The sequence below is a fragment of the Chiloscyllium plagiosum genome, unplaced genomic scaffold (genome assembly GCF_037043375.1).
Source record: "Chiloscyllium plagiosum isolate Xiang-an unplaced genomic scaffold, Cpla_swu_hap1 HiC_scaffold_3, whole genome shotgun sequence".
NCBI lineage: Eukaryota > Metazoa > Chordata > Chondrichthyes > Orectolobiformes > Hemiscylliidae > Chiloscyllium > Chiloscyllium plagiosum.
The window spans coordinates 149,736,909-149,755,076 of record NW_028270141.1 but is presented as its reverse complement, the minus strand read 5'-3'; the positions used below and the strand labels follow the sequence as shown (position 1 = coordinate 149,755,076).

The 18,168-nt window shown below is 53.5% G+C and overlaps 1 protein-coding gene across 1 annotated transcript in view; it reads right to left on the bottom strand.

The window, feature by feature from the left end:
* The window catches only part of galnt14 (UDP-N-acetyl-alpha-D-galactosamine:polypeptide N-acetylgalactosaminyltransferase 14 (GalNAc-T14)), a 433,271-nt gene that overhangs the window by 227,597 nt on the left and 187,506 nt on the right, over nt 1–18,168 (bottom strand). Inside the window, exons 5-6 of the mRNA XM_087984284.1 lie at nt 8,861–8,926; nt 7,172–7,293 (exon numbers count right to left, since the gene is read on the bottom strand). Coding sequence (XP_087840410.1) covers nt 7,172–7,293; nt 8,861–8,926 — 188 coding nt within the window. The remainder of the gene's footprint in view (nt 1–7,171; nt 7,294–8,860; nt 8,927–18,168) is intronic.

The window sequence follows — 18,168 nt, the reverse complement described above, 5'->3', positions numbered from 1 at the left end:
TGATGGTGTTAGGATGTGTCTGTCCCTTTACTGTGATGGTGTTAGGATGTGTCTGTCCCTTTACTGTGATGGTGTTAGGATGTGTCTGTCCCTTTACTGTGATGGTGTTAGGATGTGTCTGTCCCTTTACTGTGATGGTGTTAGGGTGTGTCTGTCCCTTTACTGTGATGGTGTTAGGGTGTGTCTGTCCCTTTACTGTGATGGTGTTAGGATGTGTCTGTCCCTTTACTGTGATGGTGTTAGGATGTGTCTGTCCCTTTACTGTGATGGTGTTAGGGTGTGTCTCTCCCTTTACTGTGATGGTGTTAGGATGTGTCTGTCCCTTTACTGTGATGGTGTTAGGATGTGTCTGTCCCTTTACTGTGATGGTGTTAGGATGTGTCTGTCCCTTTACTGTGATGGTGTTAGGGTGTGTCTGTCCCTTTACTGTGATGGTGTTAGGATGTGTCTGTCCCTTTACTGTGATGGTGTTAGGATGTGTCTGTCCCTTTACTGTGATGGTGTTAGGATGTGTCTGTCCCTTTACTGTGATGGTGTTAGGGTGTGTCTCTCCCTTTACTGTGATGGTGTTAGGATGTGTCTGTCCCTTTACTGTGATGGTGTTAGGATGTGTCTGTCCCTTTACTGTGATGGTGTTAGGATGTGTCTGTCCCTTTACTGTGATGGTGTTAGGGTGTGTCTCTCCCTTTACTGTGATGGTGTTAGGGTGTGTCTGTCCCTTTACTGTGATGGTGTTAGGGTGTGTCTCTCCCTTTACTGTGATGGTGTTAGGATGTGTCTGTCCCTTTACTGTGATGGTGTTAGGATGTGTCTGTCCCTTTACTGTGATGGTGTTAGGGTGTGTCTGTCCCTTTACTGTGATGGTGTTAGGATGTGTCTGTCCCTTTACTGTGATGGTGTTAGGGTGTGTCTCTCCCTTTACTGTGATGGTGTTAGGGTGTGTCTGTCCCTTTACTGTGATGGTGTTAGGATGTGTCTGTCCCTTTACTGTGATGGTGTTAGGATGTGTCTGTCCCTTTACTGTGATGGTGTTAGGATGTGTCTGTCCCTTTACTATGATGGTGTTAGGGTGTGTCTGTCCCTTTACTGTGATGGTGTTAGGATGTGTCTGTCCCTTTACTATGATGGTGTTAGGGTGTGTCTCTCCCTTTACTGTGATGGTGTTAGGGTGTGTCTGTCCCTTTACTGTGATGGTGTTAGGATGTGTCTGTCCCTTTACTGTGATGGTGTTAGGATGTGTCTGTCCCTTTACTGTGATGGTGTTAGGATGTGTCTGTCCCTTTACTGTGATGGTGTTAGGATGTGTCTGTCCCTTTACTGTGATGGTGTTAGGGTGCGTCTGTCCCTTTACTGTGATGGTGTTAGGATGTGTCTGTCCCTTTACTGTGATGGTGTTAGGGTGTGTCTGTCCCTTTACTGTGATGGTGTTAGGGTGTGTCTGTCCCTTTACTGTGATGGTGTTAGGGTGTGTCTGTCCCTTTACTGTGATGGTGTTAGGATGTGTCTGTCCCCTTTACTGTGATGGTGTTAGGGTGTGTCTGTCCCTTTACTGTGATGGTGTTAGGGTGCGTCTGTCCCTTTACTGTGATGGTGTTAGGATGTGTCTGTCCCTTTACTGTGATGGTGTTAGGGTGCGTCTGTCCCTTTACTGTGATGGTGTTAGGGTGTGTCTGTCCCTTTACTGTGATGGTGTTAGGGTGTGCCTCTCCCTTTACTGTGATGGTGTTAGGGTGTGTCTGTCCCTTTACTGTGATGGTGTTAGGGTGTGTCTGTCCCTTTACTGTGATGGTGTTAGGATGTGTCTGTCCCTTTACTGTGATGGTGTTAGGATGTGTCTGTCCCTTTACTGTGATGGTGTTAGGATGTGTCTGTCCCTTTACTGTGATGGTGTTAGGGTGTGTCTGTCCCTTTACTGTGATGGTGTTAGGGTGTGCCTCTCCCTTTACTGTGATGATGTTAGGGTGTGCCTCTCCCTTTACTGTGATGGTGTTAGGGTGTGTCTGTCCCTTTACTGTGATGGTGTTAGGGTGCGTCTGTCCCTTTACTGTGATGGTGTTAGGGTGTGTCTGTCCCTTTACTGTGATGGTGTTAGGATGTGTCTGTCCCTTTACTGTGATGGTGTTAGGGTGTGCCTCTCCCTTTACTGTGATGGTGTTAGGATGTGTCTGTCCCCTTTACTGTGATGGTGTTAGGGTGTGTCTGTCCCTTTACTGTGATGGTGTTAGGGTGTGTCTGTCCCTTTACTGTGATGGTGTTAGGATGTGTCTGTCCCTTTACTGTGATGGTGTTAGGATGTGTCTGTCCCTTTACTGTGATGGTGTTAGGGTGCGTCTGTCCCTTTACTATGATGGTGTTAGGATGTGTCTGTCCCTTTACTGTGATGGTGTTAGGATGTGTCTGTCCCTTTACTGTGATGGTGTTAGGATGTGTCTGTCCCTTTACTGTGATGGTGTTAGGATGTGTCTCTCCCTTTACTGTGATGGTGTTAGGATGTGTCTGTCCCTTTACTGTGATGGTGTTAGGATGTGTCTGTCCCTTTACTGTGATGGTGTTAGGATGTGTCTGTCCCTTTACTGTGATGGTGTTAGGGTGTGTCTGTCCCTTTACTGTGATGGTGTTAGGATGTGCCTCTCCCTTTACTGTGATGGTGTTAGGGTGTGCCTCTCCCTTTACTGTGATGGTGTTAGGATGTGTCTGTCCCTTTACTGTGATGGTGTTAGGATGTGTCTGTCCCTTTACTGTGATGGTGTTAGGGTGTGTCTGTCCCTTTACTGTGATGGTGTTAGGGTGCGTCTGTCCCTTTACTGTGATGGTGTTAGGATGTGTCTGTCCCTTTACTGTGATGGTGTTAGGGTGTGTCTGTCCCTTTACTGTGATGGTGTTAGGGTGTGCCTCTCCCTTTACTGTGATGGTGTTAGGATGTGTCTGTCCCTTTACTGTGATGGTGTTAGGGTGTGTCTGTCCCTTTACTGTGATGGTGTTAGGATGTGTCTGTCCCTTTACTGTGATGGTGTTAGGGTGTGTCTGTCCCTTTACTGTGATGGTGTTAGGGTGTGCCTCTCCCTTTACTGTGATGGTGTTAGGATGTGTCTGTCCCCTTTACTGTGATGGTGTTAGGGTGTGTCTGTCCCTTTACTGTGATGGTGTTAGGGTGTGTCTGTCCCTTTACTGTGATGGTGTTAGGGTGTGTCTGTCCCTTTACTGTGATGGTGTTAGGATGTGTATCTCCCTTTACTGTGATGGTGTTAGGATGTGTCTGTCCCTTTACTGTGATGGTGTTAGGATGTGTCTGTCCCTTTACTGTGATGGTGTTAGGATGTGTCTGTCCCTTTACTGTGATGGTGTTAGGATGTGTCTGTCCCTTTACTGTGATGGTGTTAGGGTGCGTCTGTCCCTTTACTGTGATGGTGTTAGGGTGTGTCTGTCCCTTTACTATGATGGTGTTAGGATGTGTCTGTCCCTTTACTGTGATGGTGTTAGGATGTGTCTCTCCCTTTACTGTGATGGTGTTAGGATGTGTCTGTCCCTTTACTGTGATGGTGTTAGGATGTGTCTGTCCCTTTACTGTGATGGTGTTAGGATGTGTCTGTCCCTTTACTGTGATGGTGTTAGGGTGTGCCTCTCCCTTTACTGTGATGGTGTTAGGATGTGTCTGTCCCTTTACTGTGATGGTGTTAGGATGTGTCTGTCCCTTTACTGTGATGGTGTTAGGGTGTGTCTGTCCCTTTACTGTGATGGTGTTAGGGTGCGTCTGTCCCTTTACTGTGATGGTGTTAGGATGTGTCTGTCCCTTTACTGTGATGGTGTTAGGGTGTGTCTGTCCCTTTACTGTGATGGTGTTAGGGTGTGCCTCTCCCTTTACTGTGATGGTGTTAGGATGTGTCTGTCCCTTTACTGTGATGGTGTTAGGGTGTGTCTGTCCCTTTACTGTGATGGTGTTAGGATGTGTCTGTCCCTTTACTGTGATGGTGTTAGGGTGTGTCTGTCCCTTTACTGTGATGGTGTTAGGGTGTGCCTCTCCCTTTACTGTGATGGTGTTAGGATGTGTCTGTCCCCTTTACTGTGATGGTGTTAGGGTGTGTCTGTCCCTTTACTGTGATGGTGTTAGGGTGTGTCTGTCCCTTTACTGTGATGGTGTTAGGGTGTGTCTGTCCCTTTACTGTGATGGTGTTAGGATGTGTATCTCCCTTTACTGTGATGGTGTTAGGATGTGTCTGTCCCTTTACTGTGATGGTGTTAGGATGTGTCTGTCCCTTTACTGTGATGGTGTTAGGATGTGTCTGTCCCTTTACTGTGATGGTGTTAGGATGTGTCTGTCCCTTTACTGTGATGGTGTTAGGGTGTGTCTGTCCCTTTACTGTGATGGTGTTAGGGTGTGTCTGTCCCTTTACTGTGATGGTGTTAGGGTGTGTCTGTCCCTTTACTGTGATGGTGTTAGGGTGTGTCTGTCCCTTTACTGTGATGGTGTTAGGGTGTGTCTGTCCCTTTACTGTGATGGTGTTAGGATGTGCCTCTCCCTTTACTGTGATGGTGTTAGGATGTGTCTGTCCCTTTACTGTGATGGTGTTAGGGTGTGCCTCTCCCTTTACTATGATGGTGTTAGGATGTGTCTGTCCCTTTACTATGATGGTGTTAGGGTGTGTCTGTCCCTTTACTGTGATGGTGTTAGGATGTGTCTGTCCCTTTACTGTGATGGTGTTAGGGTGTGCCTCTCCCTTTACTGTGATGGTGTTAGGGTGTGTCTGTCCCTTTACTATGATGGTGTTAGGGTGTGTCTCTCCCTTTACTGTGATGGTGTTAGGGTGTGTCTCTCCCTTTACTATGATGGTGTTAGGGTGTGTCTGTCCCTTTACTGTGATGGTGTTAGGGTGTGTCTGTCCCTTTACTGTGATGGTGTTAGGATGTGTCTGTCCCTTTACTGTGATGGTGTTAGGATGTGTCTGTCCCTTTACTGTGATGGTGTTAGGATGTGTCTGTCCCTTTACTGTGATGGTGTTAGGATGTGTCTGTCCCTTTACTGTGATGGTGTTAGGATGTGTCTGTCCCTTTACTGTGATGGTGTTAGGATGTGTCTGTCCCTTTACTGTGATGGTGTTAGGATGTGTCTGTCCCTTTACTGTGATGGTGTTAGGATGTGTCTGTCCCTTTACTGTGATGGTGTTAGGGTGTGCCTCTCCCTTTACTGTGATGGTGTTAGGATGTGTCTGTCCCTTTACTGTGATGGTGTTAGGATGTGTCTGTCCCTTTACTGTGATGGTGTTAGGATGTGTCTGTCCCTTTACTGTGATGGTGTTAGGGTGTGTCTGTCCCTTTACTGTGATGGTGTTAGGGTGTGTCTCTCCCTTTACTGTGATGGTGTTAGGATGTGTCTGTCCCTTTACTGTGATGGTGTTAGGATGTGTCTGTCCCTTTACTGTGATGGTGTTAGGATGTGTCTGTCCCTTTACTATGATGGTGTTAGGGTGTGCCTCTCCCTTTACTGTGATGGTGTTAGGGTGTGTCTGTCCCTTTACTGTGATGGTGTTAGGGTGTGTCTGTCCCTTTACTGTGATGGTGTTAGGGTGTGTCTGTCCCTTTACTGTGATGGTGTTAGGGTGCGTCTGTCCCTTTACTGTGATGGTGTTAGGATGTGTCTGTCCCTTTACTGTGATGGTGTTAGGGTGTGTCTGTCCCTTTACTGTGATGGTGTTAGGGTGTGTCTGTCCCTTTACTGTGATGGTGTTAGGGTGTGCCTCTCCCTTTACTGTGATGGTGTTAGGGTGTGTCTGTCCCTTTACTGTGATGGTGTTAGGATGTGTCTGTCCCTTTACTGTGATGGTGTTAGGATGTGTCTGTCCCTTTACTGTGATGGTGTTAGGGTGTGTCTGTCCCTTTACTGTGATGGTGTTAGGATGTGCCTGTCCCTTTACTGTGATGGTGTTAGGGTGTGTCTGTCCCTTTACTGTGATGGTGTTAGGATGTGTCTGTCCCTTTACTGTGATGGTGTTAGGATGTGTCTGTCCCTTTACTGTGATGGTGTTAGGGTGTGTCTGTCCCTTTACTGTGATGGTGTTAGGGTGTGTCTGTCCCTTTACTGTGATGGTGTTAGGATGTGCCTGTCCCTTTACTGTGATGGTGTTAGGGTGTGTCTGTCCCTTTACTGTGATGGTGTTAGGGTGTGCCTCTCCCTTTACTGTGATGGTGTTAGGATGTGTCTGTCCCTTTACTGTGATGGTGTTAGGATGTGTCTGTCCCTTTACTGTGATGGTGTTAGGGTGTGTCTGTCCCTTTACTGTGATGGTGTTAGGATGTGTCTGTCCCTTTCCTGTGATGGTGTAAGGATGTGTCTGTCCCTTTACTGTGATGGTGTTAGGATGTGTCTGTCCCTTTACTGTAATGGTGTTAGGATGTGTCTGTCCCTTTACTGTGATGGTGTTAGGATGTGTCTGTCCCTTTACTGTGATGGTGTTAGGATGTGTCTGTCCCTTTACTGTGATGGTGTTAGGATGTGTCTGTCCCTTTACTGTGATGGTGTTAGGGTGTGTCTGTCCCTTTACTGTGATGGTGTTAGGGTGTGTCTGTCCCTTTACTGTGATGGTGTTAGGGTGTGTCTGTCCCTTTACTGTGATGGTGTTAGGGTGTGTCTGTCCCTTTACTGTGATGGTGTTAGGATGTGCCTGTCCCTTTACTGTGATGGTGTTAGGGTGTGTCTGTCCCTTTACTGTGATGGTGTTAGGGTGTGCCTCTCCCTTTACTGTGATGGTGTTAGGATGTGTCTGTCCCTTTACTGTGATGGTGTTAGGATGTGTCTGTCCCTTTACTGTGATGGTGTTAGGGTGTGTCTGTCCCTTTACTGTGATGGTGTTAGGATGTGTCTGTCCCTTTCCTGTGATGGTGTAAGGATGTGTCTGTCCCTTTACTGTGATGGTGTTAGGATGTGTCTGTCCCTTTACTGTAATGGTGTTAGGATGTGTCTGTCCCTTTACTGTGATGGTGTTAGGATGTGTCTGTCCCTTTACTGTGATGGTGTTAGCAGGTGTGTGTTGTTACAATGATGGTCGAGTATATCTCTCCCTTTGCTCCGATGATGTTAACATGTAGCTCCCACTTTACTGTGATAGTGTCGACATCGCTCTCTCTCTCCACCCATTACGTTAAGACTTATCCTTCTCTTTGTTCGGATGGATCTTACCTCTTTCGTTCTCTGGAGTAGTGGGGGTAGCCAGTCTTTGTTCACCTCGCAGTGACTGTCCAGGAAGGTCAGGACACCAGCTTCAGCAGCATCTGCGCCGCGGACCCGCGACCTGATTAACCCTGGTCAGAGGCAGAATGACATTGTTGAGGTCTGCTGCAGCTTCAGCCCTGGCACTGCGGCTGCTTTGTGAGGGTTATTTAATCTGACTTTCACACATCTCCACCAGACCCCAGCTCCCCCCCCCCCCCCCACCTCAGAGAACCACTAATCCCAGCTTCATCCAGACCTTATTCAAAAATTTCCTTTATTCACTTTTGGAATGTGGGTGTCACTGACTGGGCCCAGTATTTATTACCCGTCCCTAGTTGCCCCCTTGAGAAGGTGGGGGTGAGCTGCCTTCTTGAACCGCTGCAGTCCACGTGCTGTAGGTTGACCCACAATGTCCTTAGGGAGGGAATTCCAGGATTCTGGCCCAGCGACAGTGAGGGAACAGCGATATATTTCGAAGTCAGGGTGGTGAGTGGCTTGGAGGGGAACTTACAGGGGGTGGTGTTCCCACGTATCTGCTGCCCTTGTCCTTTTAGATGGAAGTGGTCGTGGGTGTGGAAGGTCTGTCTGAGGATCCTTGTCGAATTTCCGCAGGGCATCTTGTTGATAGTACACACTGCTGCTACTGAGCATCACCAGCTGCGTTCCTGGTTCATGGTAAACCCGTGGATATTGATTGTGGGGGCATCAGCGAGAGTGATGCCACTGAAGGTCGAGGGGTGGTGGTTGGATTGTCTCTTATTGGTGATGGTCATAGCCTGGCATTTATGGGGCACGAATGTTACTTGCCACTTGTCAGCCCAAGCCCAAGCCTGGATATAGTCCAGATCTTGTTTCATTTGAACGTAGAATCTGCGGAGTCACAAATGGTGCTGAACATGTGTGCAATCATCAGTGAACATTCCCAATCTTTAATTTTCTGATGGAGGGTAGGTCATTGATGAAGCAGCTGAAGATGGTTGGGCCTAGGACACTACCCTGAGGAACTCCTGCAGAGATGTACTGAACCTGAGATGACTGACCTCCAATAACCACAACCAGGTATGAGTTCCAGGTATGAGTCCAGCTCGAGGACTTTGCCCCCAATACCCACTGATTCCAGTTTTGCCCCGGGCTCACGCTCAGTGGGAGCACTTTGAGAACTGGCCTCAGTGTCATGGCCAAGGTGGGTCAGACCTGCTCAGGATCGCCTGCTAGTGGCTCCCCCATCCTCACCCCCAGCCTGGCTTCATCACTGCGTCCCCGTGGCTGCTGAGTGACCTAAGGTGAAGAGCTCTGCAGTCGAACAGCTGGGTGAGAGTGGTGCTCCGGTTAGGTCTCTGAACCCCCCCCCCTCCCTTGCCCCCACACCGACTCCCAAACCCTACCTCAGAGTCCGGCTTTTCAGGAGGGGACTGAGGAAACTGGGTGGTTTGAATGGGAGCCCAGAAATGAACTGTGCTATCTTTGGCATCATCAGGTGGGAGTTCTGTGCCATCCGACACTCCCTTTCCCCCCCCAACCTCACCCCTGCAGGAGCTGGCCCTTTAATTAAAGGGGCCACACCCTTCGGCAGGGCTGTCGCGTGTCACACAGAAAACAGGTGAACACGGAGCGGGCCGGGTGAGTTGGGAAACCGAGCAATCCTCCCCGTCTCACCTTCACGCTGCGCGTTCCTCAGACACTTCACCTTCGGAAGTTTGGTCAGCAGCTGGCAGTCAGCAGCTAGAAGGAGAGAATGGCAGTGATGAGGCACTTCACAGGAATCCAAACATTCTCACTGCCATCCCGAATCGCCCCTGGAAACGAGTGGCTTCCACGATCATTTCGGAAGTTGGTCCACCGGAAACCACATTGCTGTGGGTCTGGAGTCACGTGGAGGTCAGGATGGCTGTAATCCTTCCCTGAAGGTAATGTGTGACACACAGCGACCTCTTCTACAATGGCCATGTTCAACTAGCTTTTCATCCAAGGTTTTATCAACTTTAAAGTTCACCATCTGTTGGGGGTGAATCTCCCCCGACCGTTAACCTGGACTTCGGAATGTTTAGCCGAGGCCAGGCCACCAGCACCTCCGAGTGTAAGACGTGAACCATAAGTTAGATATAATTCAGTACACTGTCATTCAGCCACGGGGGGAGAGAGGGCACAGGCAGAGGGAGGGACAGACAGAGGGAGGGACAGACAGAGGGAGGCACAGACAGAGGGAGGGACAGACAGAGGAGGGAAACAGACAGAGGGAGGGACAGACAGAGGGAGGGACAGACAGAGGGAGGGACAGACAGAGGGAGGGACAGACAGAGGGAGGGACAGACAGAGGGAGGGACAGACAGAGGAGGGAAACAGACAGAGGGAGGGACAGACAGAGGGAGGGACAGACAGAGGGAGGGACAGACAGAGGGAGGGACAGACAGAGGAGGGAAACAGACAGAGGGAGGGACAGACAGAGGGAGGGACAGACAGAGGGAGGGACAGACAGAGGGAGGGACAGACAGAGGAGGGAAACAGACAGAGGGAGGGACAGACAGAGGGAGGCACAGACAGAGTGAGGGACAGACAGAGTGAGGGACAGACAGAGTGAGGGACAGACAGAGGGAGGCACAGACAGAGGGAGACACAGACAGAGGGAGGGACAGACAGAGGGAGGCACAGACAGAGGGAGGGACAGACAGAGTGAGGAATAGACAGAGGGAGGCACAGACAGAGGAGGGAAACAGACAGAGGAGGGAAACAGACAGAGGGAGGAACAGACAGAGGGAGGCACAGACAGAGGGAGGCACAGACAGAGGGAGGGACAGACAGAGGGAGGCACAGACAGAGTGAGGCACAGACAGAGTGAGGCACAGACAGCGGGAGGGACAGACAGCGGGAGGGACAGACAGCGGGAGGGACAGACAGAGGGAGGGACAGACAGAGGGAGGGACAGACAGAGTGAGGCACAGACAGAGTGGAGGGAGAAACAGAGGGAGGGACAGACAAAGGGAGGTACAGACAGAGTGAGGGACAGACAGAGTGAGGGACAGACAGAGTGAGGGACAGACAGAGGGAGGGACAGACAGAGGGAGGGACAGACAGAGTGAGGCACAGACAGAGTGAGGGACAGACAGAGTGAGGCACAGACAGAGTGAGGCACAGACAGAGTGAGGCACAGACAGAGTGAGGGACAGACAGAGGGAGGCACAGACAGAGTGAGGGACAGACAGAGGGAGGGACAGACAGCATGAGGGACAGACAGCATGAGGGACAGACAGAGGGAGGGACAGACAGAGTGAGGGACAGACAGAGTGAGGGACAGACAGAGGGAGGCACAGACAGAGGGAGGCACAGACAGAGGGAGGGACAGACAGAGGGAGGGACAGACAGAGGGAGGGACAGAGTGAGGGACAGACAGAGTGAGGGACAGACAGAGTGAGGGACAGACAGAGGGAGGGACAGAGTGAGGGAGGGACAGAGTGAGGGAGGGACAGAGTGAGGGACGGACAGAGTGAGGGACGGACAGAGTGAGGGACAGACAGAGTGAGGGACAGGCAGAGTGAGGGACAGGCAGAGTGAGGGACAGACAGAGTGAGGGACAGACAGAGTGAGGGACAGAGTGAGGGACAGAGTGAGGGACAGACAGAGTGAGGGACAGACAGAGTGAGGTACAGACAGAGTGAGGTACAGACAGAGGGAGGGACAGACAGAGGGAGGCACAGAGTGAGGCACAGAGTGAGGCACAGAGTGAGGCACAGAGTGAGGCACAGAGCGAGGGAGGCACAGACAGAGTGAGGGACAGACAGAGTGAGGGACAGACAGAGTGAGGGACAGACAGGGTGAGGGACAGACAGGGTGAGGTACAGACAGAGTGAGGGACAGAGTGAGGGACAGACAGTGGGAGTTACAGACAGAGTGAGGGACAGGCAGAGTGAGGCACAGACAGAGTGAGGCACAGACAGAGTGAGGCACAGACAGAGTGAGGGACAGACAGAGTGAGGGACAGACAGAGTGAGGGACAGGCAGAGTGAGGGACAGGCAGAGTGAGGGACAGGCAGAGGGTGGGACAGACAGAGTGAGGGACAGAGTGAGGGACAGACAGAGGGAGGCACAGACAGAGGGAGGCACAGACAGAGGGAGGCACAGACAAAGGGAGGTACAGACAGAGTGAGGGACAGACAGAGTGAGGCACAGACAGAGTGAGGCACAGACAGAGTGAGGCACAGACAGAGGGAGGGACTGACAGAGGGAGGGACTGACAGAGGGAGGGACTGACAGAGTGAGGGACAGACAGAGTGAGGGACAGACGGAGGGACAGACAGAGTGAGGCACAGACAGAGGGAGGCACAGACAGAGGGAGGGACAGACAGAGTGAGGGACAGACAGAGTGAGGGACAGACAGCGGGAGGGACAGACAGCGGGAGGGACAGACAGCGGGAGGGACAGACAGCGGGAGGGACAGACAGAGTGAGGGACAGGCAGAGTGAGGGACAGGCAGAGTGAGGGACAGACAGAGGGAGCTACAGACAGAGTGCGGCACAGACAGAGTGAGGGACAGAGGGAGGCACAGACAGCGTGAGGGACAGACAGCGTGAGGGACAGAGGGAGGCACAGTGGGAGGGACAGACAGAGTGAGGTACAGACAGAGGGAGGCACAGACAGAGGGAGGCACAGACAGAGGGAGGCACAGACATAGCGAGGTACAGACAGAGTGAGGGACAGACAGAGTGAGGGACAGACAGAGTGAGGGACAGACAGAGAGAGGTACAGACAGAGAGAGGTACAGACAGAGGGAGGGACAGACAGAGGGAGGGACAGACAGTGTGAGGTACAGAGTGAGGGACAGACAGAGTGAGGGACAGACAGAGGGAGGGACAGACAGAGGGAGGCACAGACAGCGTGAGGGACAGGCAGAGGGAGGCACAGACAGCATGAGGGACAGACAGAGGGAGGCACAGAGTGAGGGACAGACAGAGTGAGGTACTCACAGAGGGAGGTACAGACAGAGGGAGGCACAGACATAGCGAGGTACAGACATAGCGAGGTACAGACAGAGTGAGGGACAGACAGAGTGAGGGACAGACAGAGTGAGGGACAGACAGAGTGAGGGACAGACAGAGGGAGGGACAGAGTGAGGTACAGACAGAGTGAGGGACAGACAGAGGGTGGCACAGAGTGAGGGACAGGCAGATGGAGGTACAGACAGATGGAGGTACAGACAGAGGGAGGCACAGACATAGCGAGGTACAGACAGAGCGAGGGACAGACAGAGCGAGGGACAGACAGAGCGAGGGACAGACAGAGCGAGGGACAGACAGAGCGAGGGACAGGCAGAGGGTGGGACAGACAGAGTGAGGGACAGAGTGAGGGACAGACAGAGGGAGGCACAGACACAGGGAGGCACAGACAGAGGGAGGTACAGACAGAGTGAGGGACAGACAGAGTGAGGGACAGACAGAGCGAGGGACAGACAGAGCGAGGGACAGGCAGAGGGTGGGACAGACAGAGTGAGGGACAGAGTGAGGGACAGACAGAGGGAGGCACAGACAGAGGGAGGCACAGACAGAGGGAGGCACAGACAAAGGGAGGCACAGACAGAGTGAGGGACAGACAGAGTGAGGCACAGACAGAGTGAGGCACAGACAGAGTGAGGCACAGACAGAGTGAGGCACAGACAGAGGGAGGGACTGACAGAGGGAGGGACTGACAGAGGGAGGGACTGACAGAGTGAGGGACAGACGGAGGGACAGACAGAGTGAGGCACAGACAGAGGGAGGCACAGACAGAGGGAGGGACAGACAGAGTGAGGGACAGACAGAGGGAGGGACAGACAGAGGGAGGGACAGACAGAGTGAGGGACAGACAGCGGGAGGGACAGACAGCGGGAGGGACAGACAGCGGGAGGGACAGACAGAGGGAGGGACAGACAGAGGGAGGGACAGACAGAGAGAGGGACAGACAGAGGGAGGCACAGACAGAGTGACGGACAGACAGAGTGACGGACAGACAGAGTGACGGACAGACAGAGTGAGGCACAGACAGAGTGAGGCACAGACAGAGTGAGGCACAGACAGAGTGAGGCACAGACATAGCGAGGTACAGACACAGCGAGGTACAGACAGAGTGAGGGACAGACAGAGTGAGGGACAGACAGAGTGAGGTACAGAGTGAGGGACAGACAGAGTGAGGCACAGACAGAATGAGGGACAGGCAGAGTGAGGGACAGACAGAGTGAGGTACAGAGTGAGGTACAGACAGAGTGAGGTACAGACAGAGTGAGGGACAGACAGAGTGAGGGACAGACAGAGTGAGGGACAGACAGAGGGAGGCACAGACAGAGGGAGGCACAGACAAGCGTGAGGAACAGGCAGCGTGAGGGACAGGCAGCGTGAGGGACAGGCAGCGTGAGGGACAGGCAGCGTGAGGGACAGACAGCGTGAGGGACAGACAGAGGGAGGGACAGACATAGTGAGGGACAGGCAGCATGAGGGACAGACAGAGGGAGGCACAGAGTGAGGGACAGACAGAGTGAGGGACAGACAGAGGGAGGCACAGACATAGCGAGATACAGACAGAGTGAGGGACAGAGTGAGGGACAGACATGGTGAGGCACAGACATAGCGAGGTACAGACAGAGTGAGGGACAGACAGAGTGAGGGACAGACAGAGGGAGGGACAGACAGAGGGAGGTACAGACATAGTGAGGTACAGACAGAGCGAGGGACAGACAGAGCGAGGGACAGACAGAGTGAGGTACAGACAGAGTGAGAGACAGAGTGAGGGACAGACAGAGTGAGGGACAGACAGAGTGAGGTACAGACAGAGTGAGGTACAGACAGAGGGAGGGACAGACAGAGTGAGGTACAGAGTGAGGAACAGAAAGAGGGAGGGACAGACAGAGGGAGGGACAGGCAGAGGGAGGGACAGGCAGAGGGAGGGACAGACAGCGTGAGGGACAGACAGAGTGAGGTACAGAGTGAGGGACAGAAAGAGGGAGGGACAGACAGAGGGAGGGACAGGCAGAGGGAGGGACAGACAGAGTGAGGGACAGACAGAGGGAGGGACAGACAGAGTGACGGACAGGCAGAGTGAGGGACAGGCAGAGTGAGGGACAGGCAGAGTGAGGGACAGACAGAGGGAGGGACAGACAGAGGGAGGGACAGACAGAGGGAGGGACAGACAGAGGGAGGCACAGACAGAGGGAGGGACAGACAGAGGGAGGCACAGACAGAGGGAGGCACAGACAGAGGGAGGGACAGACAGAGGGAGGGACAGAGTGAGGATCAGACAGAGGGAGGCACAGACAGAGGGAGGGACAGACAGAGGGAGGGACAGACAGCGTGAGGGACAGACAGAGGGAGGGACAGAGTGAGGATCAGACAGCGGGAGGGACAGACAGCGGGAGGGACAGACAGCGTGAGGGACAGACAGCGTGAGGGACAGACAGAGGGAGGGACAGACAGAGTGAGGGACAGACAGAGTGAGGGACAGAGTGAGGGACAGACAGAGTGAGGGACAGACAGAGTGAGGGACAGACAGAGTGAGGGACAGAGGGAGGGACAGGCAGAGGGAGGGACAGGCAGATGGAGGCACAGACATAGCGAGGGACAGACAGAGGGAGGGACAGACAGAGGGAGGGACAGACAGAGTGAGGGACAGACAGAGGGAGGGACAGACAGAGTGAGGGACAGACAGAGTGAGGGACAGACAGAGGGAGGGACAGACAGAGTGAGGGACAGACAGAGGGAGGGACAGACAGAGGGAGGGACAGACAGAGGGAGGTACAGACAGAGGGAGGTACAGACACAGCGAGGTACAGACAGAGCGAGGGACAGACAGAGTGAGGGACAGACAGAGTGAGGCACAGACAGAATGAGGGACAGGCAGAGTGAGGGACAGACAGAGTGAGGTACAGAGTGAGGTACAGACAGAGTGAGGGACAGACAGAGGGAGGCACAGACAAGCGTGAGGAACAGGCAGAGTGAGGGACAGACAGCGTGAGGGACAGACAGCGTGAGGGACAGACAGAGGGAGGGACAGACATAGTGAGGGACAGGCAGCATGAGGGACAGACAGAGGGAGGCACAGAGTGAGGGACAGACAGAGTGAGGGACAGACAGAGGGAGGGACAGACAGAGGGAGGCACAGACAGAGGGAGGCACAGACATAGCGAGATACAGACAGAGTGAGGGACAGAGTGAGGGACAGACAGAGTGAGGCACAGACAGAGTGAGGCACAGACATAGCGAGGCACAGACATAGCGAGGTACAGACAGAGTGAGGGACAGACAGAGTGAGGGACAGACAGAGTGAGGGACAGACAGAGGGAGGTACAGACAGAGGGAGGTACAGACAGAGTGAGGGACAGACAGAGTGAGGGACAGACAGAGGGAGGGACAGACAGAGGGAGGTACAGACAGAGGGAGGCACAGACAGAGGGAGGCACAGACATAGCGAGGGACAGACAGAGTGAGGGACAGACAGAGTGAGGGACAGACAGAGTGAGGGACAGACAGAGTGAGGTACAGACAGAGAGAGTGAGAGACAGAGTGAGGTACAGACAGAGTGAGGTACAGACAGAGGGAGGGACAGACAGAGTGAGGTACAGAGTGAGGAACAGAAAGAGCGAGGGACAGACAGAGTGAGGTACAGACAGAGTGAGAGACAGAGTGAGGGACAGACAGAGTGAGGCACAGACAGAGTGAGGGACAGACAGAGGGAGCTACAGACAGAGTGAGGCACAGACAGAGTGAGGGACAGACAGAGGGAGGCACAGACAGCGTGAGGGACAGACAGCGTGAGGGACAGAGGGAGGCACAGTGGGAGGGACAGACAGAGTGAGGTACAGACAGAGGGAGGTACAGACAGAGGGAGGCACAGACAGAGGGAGGCACAGACATAGCGAGGTACAGACAGAGGGAGGGACAGACAGAGGGAGGTACAGACAGAGGGAGGGACAGACAGAGGGAGGGACAGACAGAGGGAGGGACAGACAGAGGGAGGGACAGACAGTGTGAGGTACAGAGTGAGGGACAGACAGAGTGAGGGACAGACAGAGTGAGGGACAGACAGTGGGAGGGACAGACAGAGGGAGGCACAGACAGAGGGAGGCACAGACAGCGTGAGGGACAGGCAGAGGGAGGCACAGACAGCATGAGGGACAGACAGAGGGAGGCACAGAGTGAGGGACAGACAGAGTGAGGTACTCACAGAGGGAGGTACAGACAGAGTGAGGTACAGACAGAGGGAGGGACAGACAGAGGGAGGGACAGAGTGAGGTACAGACAGAGTGAGGAACAGACAGAGGGTGGCACAGAGTGAGGGACAGGCAGATGGAGGTACAGACAGATGGAGGTACAGACAGAGGGAGGCACAGACATAGCGAGGTACAGACAGAGTGAGGGACAGACAGAGGGAGGTACAGACAGAGGGAGGGACAGACAGAGGGAGGCACAGACAAGCGTGAGGAACAGGCAGAGTGAGGGACAGACAGCGTGAGGGACAGACAGCGTGAGGGACAGACAGAGGGAGGGACAGACATAGTGAGGGACAGGCAGCATGAGGGACAGACAGAGGGAGGCACAGAGTGAGGGACAGACAGAGTGAGGGACAGACAGAGTGAGGGACAGACAGAGGGAGGCACAGACAGAGGGAGGCACAGACAGAGGGAGGCACAGACAGAGGGAGGGACAGACAGTGTGAGGTACAGAGTGAGGGACAGACAGAGTGAGGGACAGACAGTGGGAGGGACAGACAGAGTGAGGTACAGACAGAGGGAGGGACAGACAGAGGGAGGGACAGAGTGAGGTACAGACAGAGTGAGGAACAGACAGAGGGTGGCACAGAGTGAGGGACAGGCAGATGGAGGTACAGACAGATGGAGGTACAGACATAGCGAGGTACAGACAGAGCGAGGTACAGACAGAGCGAGGGACAGACAGAGCGAGGGACAGACAGAGTGAGGGACAGACAGCGGGAGGGACAGACAGCGGGAGGGACAGACAGCGGGAGGGACAGACAGAGGGAGGCACAGACATAGCGAGGTACAGACAGAGTGAGGGACAGACAAAGGGAGGGACAGACAGAGGGAGGGACAGACAGAGGGAGGGACAGACAGAGAGAGGGACAGACAGAGGGAGGCACAGACAGAGGGAGGCACAGACAGAGGGAGGCACAGACAGAGTGAGGGACAGACAGAGTGAGGGACAGACAGAGTGAGGGACAGACAGAGTGAGGTACAGAGTGAGGGACAGACAGAGTGAGGCACAGACAGAATGAGGGACAGGCAGAGTGAGGGACAGACAGAGTGAGGTACAGAGTGAGGTACAGACAGAGTGAGGGACAGACAGAGGGAGGCACAGACAAGCGTGAGGGACAGACAGCGTGAGGGACAGACAGCGTGAGGGACAGACAGAGGGAGGGACAGACATAGTGAGGGACAGGCAGCATGAGGGACAGACAGAGGGAGGCACAGAGTGAGGGACAGACAGAGGGAGGTACAGACAGAGGGAGGTACAGACAGAGGGAGGCACAGACAGAGGGAGGCACAGACATAGCGAGATACAGACAGAGTGAGGGACAGAGTGAGGGACAGACATAGCGAGGTACAGACAGAGTGAGGGACAGACAGAGTGAGGGACAGACAGAGTGAGGGACAGACAGAGGGAGGTACAGACAGAGGGAGGTACAGACAGAGGGAGGTACAGACAGAGGGAGGCACAGACAGAGTGAGGGACAGACAGAGTGAGGGACAGACAGAGCGAGGGACAGACAGAGCGAGGTACAGACAGAGTGAGGGACAGACAGAGTGAGGGACAGACAGAGTGAGGGACAGACAGAGGGAGGGACAGACAGAGGGAGGGACAGACAGAGTGAGGTACAGAGTGAGGAACAGAAAGAGGGAGGGACAGACAGAGGGAGGGACAGACAGAGGGAGGGACAGGCAGAGGGAGGGACAGGCAGAGGGAGGGACAGACAGCGTGAGGGACAGACAG